The following is a 10,822-nucleotide window of genomic DNA, read 5'->3' as shown; positions in this document are numbered from 1 at the left end:
CTTCTTTCCAAGAGAGTAAAAACTCTGCATGAATGTTTTATGAATCAGCCGTGTGTTCATTTCAACGATAAAGCCAGCCTGGCAATTTGGCCTGAAAAGGGGGAAGCTGAAAACCTACAGATTCCAACTGGCATGTTTTTAGACATGAACTTCCCCCCCCCCCATTGGAGACATTACATTTGGTCACATCTAACTCAGGGAAGTTTCTCTGGTTTTAAAGAAATTGCAGATTATGTCCCAAGCATTACTCAGAGTTGAACAAAATAGATTTGTCCCTTTAATGACTTCACTGAGTGGATGCACGCATGCACGGTGCTAATTGGTCACAATTTTGGTGCCCTCAGTGCAGCTTGATTTCCTGATTGCAGCCCTTTTACATTCCCAGCAGTCCACCATCTGCAGAGGCAAATGCCATTTCAAGATGCAGAAGAGGCACAGATGAGGTTCCCCCTTGTTTAACCTCCTGCTGTATTGCTCATCCTAAAATAAATGTAATTTAGAAAAAAATCCTCTATGGAAAACACCATAGGTAAGGAGGAAGAAATTGCCTAAAGTGATATTTTTCCTGAGGAGAGGGGAGAGGAGAGGAGAGGAGAGGAGAGGAGAGGAGAGGAGAGGAGAGGAGAGGAGAGGAGAGGAGAGGAGAGGAGAGGAGAGGAGAGGAGAGGAGAGGAGAGGAGAGGAGAGGAGAGGAGAGGAGAGGAGAGGAGAGGAGAGGAGAGGAGAGGAGAGGAGAGGAGAGGAGAGGAGAGGAGAGGAGAGGAGAGGAGAAAAAAATTGTAATGAGACAGCCATACAAGAACAAAACCAGAAAGAAGAGAAGGCAGAGGCAACAGCCAGCAATTTTCTGGAAGGAAACGAGAGAACCCTGATGCAAATGGAGGGACTCACCAGACTACGTGCCAGATGCACATATTCCGCCATCCAGAGGCAACTTTCACACCTCCAAGGAAAACTCATCCTCAAAGTCCAAATACAAATACCAATGAACAGAACAGCTGGAAATACAGACCCTGGACAAGTACCACCAGCTGTACGGATGGGTAAGTAACACAGCACTATCTACAGTCAGTGATGCAGAACGAACTGTAAGGTAACAAGCTGATCACCATCTCTCCTAGTTGAAAACAGCCCTCCCCATTCACGAACACACAAATACACCATGTGCAATTCTCATTATATAGCAGCTGTCTCTGGGAAGCAAGAGGGTACTCTGATGGACAGGACATGAATCATCCTTTGCTTGACCTCATCTCCCAAAAGTCATTTGTTTTATAAGCTCATCTTTCCGAAGGGAAACCCAACGACACGAATTATATCCATGGCAGCAGCATGAAACAGGGAACCCCCTGCTGCTGGCATGGACCACCGTGGTGGTGGTGATGGTGGCAGCATGACTGATGGTGTGTGATGGCTGTAGAGAGGCTTGCTCTCACTCAACAAGCCTCAAAGCTGAACCTCAGCACCCGCCCTTCAGCAAGCTGCCTCTAAAAAGGCTTCACACAGAGCACTTCTGCCCCTCCTGTGGTCACTGTTAAACTGGTTTTTTTCATCCTTCATTTGCTGCTTCTACTTTTCAATATATCAAATTCACGTGAGGTCTCAATGACCACTTCACTGGGGTGGGAGGCTGATGAATGGGGCTGCCAGCAAGGAAGGGGAAGAGAGGATGAAGGGAATAAGGATAACGTGCCCTCATTTCAATTCTTCTTAGCACAATGTGGAGGGCCTTACGGGCAACCCAGGAACAAAGAGGAGCCACCCCAAGGCTGCTCTATCTAGGCCGAGAGGTCCAGGAGGCTCCCCTGAGAATATGGTGACTGCAGGGATGTTTTAAAGTCCCAAATTCATTTAACTGCAAGGGTCTGTCTCTTACCATATCATAGTTCAGGAAAGGTCCTGAATCTGATGGCCAGGGAAACCTGGTTTTGAACAGCACAGTGATAGGCTTAATATGGTTCTGCTATGCAAGTTCTAATATGGACATAATCCCCGCCCTAAAAAACTCTGACAATCTAAACAGATTAGACAAAGGATAAGAAAAAATGTGAGAAAATTTGCCTGAAGTCAATTTACAGTTCAGTAGCAGTGCCAGAAACCTCATTCCCACATCAACGCTGGTAGGTGGAAGAAGGGAGGCTGTTTCTAGCAGCGAGAGGTGGGGAGAAAAGTTTCACGGTAATGCAGTCACCTTCAAAATCCCCCACCCCATGGAGCTGCCTCTTATGGGTGAGAATGTAGAGACAGATCTGCTCAGATTAGGCCAAGCATGATGAAGGAGAGTGTTTAGGAGGACAAGGCCTAAGGAAAGATGAGGGCCCTATCAAATCCAGGTGGTCAGGTCTGGTGAGGAAAACAGTTAATGGAGAAAATTCTTCTGACTTTCAAGTTTTAAGCTCATAAGGTTGCACAAAGGAAGACCACTGCATTGCAGGAGGCACTGGGGAGAAACATGGGAGTGGCAGGGTTGGCCAGGGGGAGAGGAACAGGTTGCCCAGAGAGGTGGTAGATGCCCCATCCCTGGGAACATTCCAGGTCAGGTTGGACGGGGCTCTGAGCAACCTGATCTAGTTGAAGATGTCCCTGCCCACAGCAGGGGGGTTGGACTAGATGACCTTTAAAGGTCCCTTCCAACCCAAACTATTCTGTGATTCTATGAAGAGAGCAAGGAGAGCGCAATACAGCATCATAGCCTTTTTTTCCCTCTGCAAGCCTGCAGAGAAATACAGAATAGAGTTAATTGGCAAACATATTGCTCAGTGCGGAGCTAATTAACAAATTTGCAAGTCCTTCATCTCCTACAGATATTCTCACCAAAATTTCTTGCACCAGCCTTCAACTTGCTAATCCCCAAGGAAGTAGCTCCAGGGACCGCCCTGTCAGACCTGTGCTGATGAAGATGAAGCTGATGCTTCCACACAGATGTGTGGGAGTTGGACATACTCTGCAGTCCCAAGAATAGATCTGCTGCCAGTTAATTTGTTAATTAACAAAAGGTCAGAGGCACTTCATCTAGAGCAGAACTCTTTGCTTGAGAAACTTTGTTAGAAAGTACCTCAGGTGACATCTTCACTCCACAGTGCTAATAGCACCTGCCCGTATCTATTATGGTCTCTTTTAGCCTCCTTTCTTGCCATGGTGGTCTTGGCTGGAAGCTTGTAAAATGAGTATGAAACAAACCGGGTTGGATACCAGAGAACCACATGCATTTAAACAAGCTTTCCAAGCATTCAGACTAGTTGGGTTTACTTTTTCACTTCAGCCACATCTTTCCAAACTTTATGGCTTGGAATCGGCCTGCTCTTACGGGATTTGTGAGATGGGAAAGGCTGAGATCTTGTGAGCAAATCTGACCATTTTTAACCTGATCAATGAAAGAGCAAAAATGCCCTGGATCCAGATTAAATCACCAGACCTTCTGAGCTTTGCTAATCATTATCAATAACCCTGTGATTTCCACGCTGGGGCTCGTAGGCAGCTCCGTTGTGCAGAAGCAGTCTTAGGGGAGCTGAAACTTGCACAGCAACTGCAGAAGGGTCAGCTTAACCTAAAGTACCGCCACTTGCAATTTACAGGTTAAGAAATCTTCTGTAAAATGTAACAGGATTGTCTCAAACTTTGCTAGACTGTGAGACGACGGGACTGGCAGTTAATTCACACAGCAGATTCAGGGCCAACTTTGCAAGTAAGGTACAACCCCAGAGTAGCAGAGGGGTTAATGTTGTCTCAGTCTCCCGAGAGAAAAGTGTAAAACAATGTGATTATACTTTGTTGCAATTAAACCAGCTCTTAAGTTGGTTAATGGCAGCTGATCTGAATGATGCCAAACCAAGTTAAAGTAATGAGATTAAAGAAAACGTTTTCAGTTCAGATACAGGTCTTATTTTATAACTTCATCATAATTCCTCTAAAGCTGTACGTATCACTTGTATAGGTAAAGCAAAAATGTAGCACTGAATTTGAGTTGTACAGGCAAGATGTCAGCCTTCCTCACCTTCAGATAAACTTGTCCTGTTGGCCTCTTCCAGGCAAGCCTTTAGATAGGCTCTAACAGCGCAGCTGCGCTTCTGTTGCACACACTAAGGGATGCAAGTTCTTTTATTGGTGCATCTTAACTAAAACTGGTTCCCTGAAAAGCTTTCCATACATCAAAGCTTAGAATTGGAAGGGTCTGCAAAGACCCTCCGGTTCAGCCCCTTGATAGTGTGAGTATCACAAAAGCCAACCCCTTTAAGCAATTTTGAAAGACCCTTTAAAAAAAGGTGGAGAGGATAATAAAGTATCTTAAAGCCTCTAGAGAAACAGCAAGGGAATTTCATTGTTTAACCTCTTGCAAAAAAAATTGAGGTGGACACAGTGCTGCTGAGACTTCCCCAGCTTTATGGTCAAAGCAACACAGCCCTGCTGAGCATGGAGGAATGAGCCATGGGGATTTTGTTGTAGGCCTAAATCTGGCCTAACTAGCATTAAGGTTTGCCTTAACTACGGTATGTCTGATGTTGAAAAAGCTTGCAGATAGGTTATGCCTGCATAAAAAGGGAAGTGAGAGCCGTTTCTTTTGTCTGATAGATGCAATGGGGAACTGAACCGTGAATTATTGGAATTTTTTGCCTCCTCAGGGTCTGTTGTTACCTTGCAACAGCATGCACTTACTCATATATTTGGCAACAAGGTCAGTAGGTTAATAAGCAAAGGCATAGGGGGTATCTGTGCACCTACTCAGCTATGTAATAACCAGACAGAGACACAAGCTTGGAGTTTGCCCCAACTGCAACAAGAAAGAAGCTTAAAGAACAAAACCCTGTTAACACTTGATGCCCCCCAGGATGACCCAGCTGTGCTGCTGATGGTGGAAATGCAGAGCAACTGCTTGGAGAATGGTGGTTTAGGTGCCCAGAGCTCACAAATTTTGTTGGATAAACCTCAGCATTGGGCTATAGTTTTGAAGCTAAGAGGATGCCACCTGAACTTCTAACTGCGGAAACCCTTTAGTGATGCCCTCTGACAGCAGGTGTGATGCTGGGCCTAACACTGCCTACAAAGATCCCTGTCATCAACAGGGAGGAGGACATGAAGAAGATGAAGAGCATGGGGCATGGTGCACAAATTACTGAATGACCAAGACTCCTGATAAGAGGTGGCAAATGGAGCCCTGGGGCTCTCCAGGTAAACAGAAAAACCTTGTTCAACCTCGTTCATGTGTTTTATCCAGTTACCACTTCTTGGGGAAGGTGTTGAGAGCTGATCCAGCATACACTTACATCACTGAAGAGCTCTGACAGACATGGGGCTTAGCCTGTCCAGGGAAGACCGGGAATGGGTCTGCTGAGCCCCTTCACTGCAAACATTGAAGGATATGCAGTTTGGGGCTAAGGAGGTTCATTATTAAGGTTGAGTTTGTCTTTACTCATGCAGTTTGAGGCTAAGACAATTCCTTTTTAAGGTTGTGTTGGTCTTTACACTTCCAGGTGTGCATCGCTCCAAGCCTGTGTCTGCTTTTGGGCTTTTCTTTCTAGCCAGGCATAAGCAAGGCAGGGGAAGTGTTTAGCACCGGTGTGTTTCCCCAGTTGTTTCCCCCTTTCAAAGCCTTCAAGTCTCATGGAAGGGAAATGCAGCCAGCAGGATGTGCTGGGCTGCTGTACTGGGGTTTATGTTAATGTCTGGCTCGTTTCTGCTGGAAATTGCAAAATCTTTCCTGTGGAAGGATCAGGGAGTTTGGCCCTTCATGTGCATATAGGCTGTTATATATTTAAATTGAGGGAAGACTTAGGAGGCACGTGAAACACTAGAACAAAATAGATGAGGGGACAGGAATCATACAGTTCAAAGCTGGTTTTCCACAGACTGCTATGCGGTGGTTTTATTTTTTTAATTTTTTAATTCCTGTAACTCTTAATTTCTCTTTTTTTCTCTCTATCTCTGTTTGTGTTTACATATTTAAACTAGGGGGGGTGAAATCCCTCTTTTTCTTTTTTTTTGGGTGGATGAGGGGAAATGCAAGAGGTACTTTCTGAGTGCCTGAATTGAAAAATCAATTATTTATTATTTCTAACAAAGTTCTTTAAAGAGCTATAGACACAGAGAAAGTTGACATTAAACTCTACCTACCCACTACACCTCCTGTCTGCCTTTCCACCTCCCACCTTCCCCTCCCAAATGTAAGAAAATACCTATCCCGAGACCAGAGGAGATCGTGCCTGGGAACAACAGACAACTCTGAGACATGGGCACAGCTGGCAGCCTCCCCGTACCCCGCCTGGCCACGTAGGTCCAACACCCGCATCTTTCACAACCTCTCCGAAATCCTCCTCACCGGTCTTGGTGCCGGCAGCCCGAAGAGCAGCTCGAGCGCGGGATGAAGCAGGAAGCCTAAAAACTTCGGTCTGCAGAGAGACCTCTAGTGTTTTTCTTTCTCCATGTCCTGGCAGAGTTCCTCCAAAGTACAAATACACACAGAGCTCCCATTGTTTGCAGCCCTTCACAAGCCCACTGATCCTAATATGGAATTCAGCAGGAAACCCATGATTTCCTGACACACAGCAAGCTGGAGAAAGAAAGGAAAAACTCCATTAAAAACCTCCAGGCTCTCCTCCATGTTAGAAATGAAATGGAAAATGGAGTGGATTTAACAGGAATCCCTGATTCCTGCAGCCAAGCTGGAGGAAGGGAGACGCGAATCAAAGCCGCAGGCTGCTGATATTTTTTAAGTCGCAATAAATACTGAGAACTCCGGGGCAGGATGAGGATTTCCTGACTCGGATGAACAAGAAAGGACAGATCGCTTTTTTATGATATTCCTCTCTGTATATTTAATTTATTCACCTCGATGATTCTCTTGACTGATCTGGTAATTGTTAGAAGCGGCTTTGACAGCCTGGAAACATTAGTATGATTTCCTGAGTTTGAGATTTGCTGCCCCCCCCGCTCCAAACTCAGGAAAAGTCAATACAATCGCACTTCATTTTTCCTTCATGTGCACTTGGAAGTCCTGGGAGCAGCAAGAGCAGCGGCAGCGGCAGCAGCAGCAAGAATGAACTGCAAGGAAGAAGATGACAACTGCACTGACGGGAGCAGCAATAACACGAAGAAGATGTTAAAATGCGTGGTGGTTGGGGATGGTGCAGTTGGGAAAACCTGTTTGCTGATGAGTTATGCCAACGATGCCTTCCCAGAGGAGTATGTCCCCACTGTGTTTGACCACTATGCAGGTAAGAAAGTGCTTTGAAAGAAATTTAATTGAGAGCTGCAGGAGGGCCATGTGGGAGGTAAAGGAAGATCAAGGAGAGGAGAGGACGGTTCAAAGGGGATGTATGGGTTACTTCTTGTCCGGGAATGTGATTCAGGCCTGGATGGTAGCCAGGCAGCTTAGATGGCAGCTCATACAATTGGGGCAATGCAGGATTTATTCAGAGAACTTATTTGTTTGCTTCCGATTTTTATTTTGGTTTTGGCAAATAAGCAGCGTTAGGGATGCAATTAAATCCACTGGATTTTTGGGACAACAAATATAATTCAGCCTCCATCAATTTGTATTCTTGCTTTGTTTTGGAAATTCTGAAGTTCTGAACTTCACAGGCTGCAGTTATGATGAAGAGTCTCTCTCTATATTTTATGTATATGTACAAAAAAATATATGCTATCAGTGATCTTGTGTCTCATGTCAAATGATGCATAAATTACAATATTTATATCCTATTCGAGGAGTAATTGTTGAGAAAACCAGCATAGCCTCTTTCAGTGCTGTCAGAATATAGCTCTCCTTTCAGAGACATTTGTTACTCCATCTATAAATACATTTTAATACTATAACTTGATGGTAGGGAAAGCAGAAGTAGTGATTGGTTTGAGTACTTTATAATGAGAGAATTTGTAGTATAAGAAAAAAATAGGAACATAGTCAAAATCATCGATGATGTTCTCTGCATCACTGTGCAAAACAGACCCACAGATTAAGTACAATATTCACAGGCCTCTTTCTGTAGCAATTATTTACTTTACCCAGCTGTGTCCAAAGTTATCATGCAGATGGTGTGATAGGCTAAAACTGTTGCTCAAACTTCTGCTTAAATTTTCCTATCCCAAATTCTGCTGGTTTTCTTCTCTCACTGCTCCTTTGGCTTACGGTTGTTGTTTCTTATGAGATCCCTGAGAAACAGATTCTAGAAGCAAAACTCATTGCTTATCTTGCAGCAGCAGTTGGAGTTTCCCTCGTTCTCTCCCCACCTCCTTAAAAACTGAATTTTCATGGCGTGGCTTATCATAGATTTGGTATTCTGTAATGGGAAAATCTCTGTTTTCATTCTGGCTTCATGTCAGGTTTAGCAGATGAACTGGCCAAACAAGCAAGCTGTGTAATTGCAGAATCTGATCCATGGAAATGTGAAGATCTTTTCCTCCACAAGAGTGGGCAGCGTCACTTCTAATGCAAGCAACGCTCTCTTTCCTCTACCCCTCCCACCAGAGAGATTAAATGACCATGTTAGAAAAAAAACTTTACCCAGGCAAGATATAAGAATATTGCATGGTGGAAATAAGTACTTCCATGAGCCAAAAACCCTAAGAAAGCCTTTGTCTTATATTGTAACAGTACCCACTTTCCCATGATAAGCTGAGATCTGCTTGTCCCTTACAGCCTCGCTCCCCAGCAATACGCTGGTCCCAGCACCCACTGCCCTTCACTCCCTCCCGTGCCCTGCAAATACCTCTGTATATGGAAAAACCCATGTGATAGCCGGTACCAGACCATGTAAGCATCGTCCTGCGGGCTGGGTGGTTTTGGTGTGAGCGTGGGGGCACCCGTGTGCGCACACACATAGGCGCTGATGCCAGCCAGGGAGGCTGGCACTCGGTGGGGGCACCATCCTGAGTTTCTCTTCCCTACCCAGCCGCAGGTGACTCGCAGGGACTTGCTTTGATTTCGTTTTCTCTCTGTCAGAAGTGGTAGAAATTGCCGGTGGGCTCAAAAGTTACTGAGGGAGAGGAGGGCTGAGAGAAGGATGGGAAGATGAAGAGTGTCGCTGCGTAATCTTTATTTCCTTAGGGTGCCAGGTAAAAGCAGTATGCATGCGCTTTTGAATCAAGCTACATTTTCAGGGTTTGAAGATTTAGACCTCTAAAATATCTCCAGCTATTCTTATTTGCCTTCTTAACTATTATAGCACATAAATATAAACTAAGAATGTTTTCAATGAGAACGTTCAGAAAGATAAGGGAAAAAATAGCTCTGTATATTAACATGCTGTTCTGAGACAAACCCTGTCCAGCAGCAGTGGTCAAAACTAGCATTGATCAAAAATGGAATTTCAGTTTTTTGAGAAATCCCATCATTTTTTAAACCAATTTCACTACAAAACTACACACAGAATTGAGCAGTGGAAATTACTTCTGGAGCAGAGTGCTGGAAAAAATGCCACTCATAAAACATAAAAATATTAGATGGCATAAAGTACAACATAACCTATTTAAAATACTGTGGGTATTGAGAAAGAAAAGAGCTCACCTGGGGCAACCTTACCCCTGAGCCTTTAGGACATTCTGTTGCAACAGCCCCTTCCACATCTATCTGCGTGGCAGCCCACGGTCAAGAGGAGAGGTGGCACGGCAGTACCATGGGCACAGCGGTACCATGGGCATGGTGATACCACAGGCACCGCGGCACACAGGGAGGCTGCACACATGGGCAGATCCTGCAGGGTGGTTGAGGCTCTCGAAAACCACGTTTGAATTTCACCCAGGGAACTGGTTTGTCTGCCCCTGCCCTTGCCCCTGCCAAAACCAATTGTTTCAACTTTCCCAAACAAGCTGAAACCATTTGATTCAGTTCTTTTGTGCTGGAAATGCTCAAAAGCAATTAATTGCTGCAGATTTTTGCAAAGCTGCACTTTCCATTGAAGGTTTTTCACCCAGGCGTTATTACCAGCAGTGGTGTGTTAGCAAACACTTCCTCTTGCCTCACCAGGTCACAACCTGGTTGTGAGTCCCAGGGCATTTACCAATTTCCTTCTTTCTAATGGAAAAAGGCGCGGGGGGGGGAAGCATTAAAAATCAAGGATTCCAGTGGTGATCTCAGAGCAGTTTCTCACTGCCGCGACTCCAGCGACTCAGGGGAGACAGTGATGCTATCCAGCCCAGCATTGGGAAAAGCTCCAGACGCACCACTGCCGTGGCCAAGGCATTAACCGTTCATGGCCCCGCAGCACCAGCTACATTTACTTGCCCTGCTGCATCGCATCTTTTTAGCTGCATACCTGGGGCAGGTTTCAAAGGGACAGGCGAAACAGGTGAACATACTGACAAGGGTGGCCCAGAGGAAGCCCTTTCAGAGGGCTGAGCTCCAACAGTATTAGATCTGTATGGTACTTATTCAGTGCCTTTCACATGAAAGGGCTCGAAACCACTTTATAAAATTTGGGCCCAGCCTGCCTCTAAGAAAATCAATGGCAATACATGGATTTCACCCCAGGAAAGAACAGGCTTTCTGCAGATAACTCACACAGCATTTACAACTCAGATACGGTGATGCCTGGGACGAAAGGCTGTTGATGTTTCACCATGTGTGCAGCTGCACTGTACAAAAGTCCAAACCAGTTATTAGCTCCACACTAGCAATATTCTGCCACAGATTTCACCCACAGTCCACAAAAATGAATTTGTTCAGGGCCTGTTGCCAGGGTTGGGATGTGATGGATGTAAAGTAGCGTCAGCAGCAATGCCAGACAGATGGGAAAGGCAAATTTGTTATTTGGATGCAAAACTGGGTTCTTGTGTTGGGTGCGTGGAAGTTTACGAATCTGCTTATTTCTCAGGGCATTTTGAAGAGGTT

General features: G+C 45.1%; 1 protein-coding gene across 1 annotated transcript in view; it reads left to right on the top strand.

The window, feature by feature from the left end:
• Positions 1-6,518: 6,518 nt before the first annotated feature.
• The window catches only part of RHOJ (ras homolog family member J), a 62,842-nt gene continuing 58,538 nt past the window's right edge, over positions 6,519-10,822 (top strand). The window contains exon 1 of the mRNA XM_076345632.1: positions 6,519-7,208. Coding sequence (XP_076201747.1) covers positions 7,031-7,208 — 178 coding nt within the window. The 5' untranslated portion in view covers positions 6,519-7,030. The remainder of the gene's footprint in view (positions 7,209-10,822) is intronic.

This window comes from Aptenodytes patagonicus, chromosome 7, assembly GCF_965638725.1.
Source record: "Aptenodytes patagonicus chromosome 7, bAptPat1.pri.cur, whole genome shotgun sequence".
Classification (NCBI taxonomy): Eukaryota; Metazoa; Chordata; class Aves; order Sphenisciformes; family Spheniscidae; genus Aptenodytes; species Aptenodytes patagonicus.
This window is presented reverse-complemented; position numbering and strand designations above follow the sequence as displayed.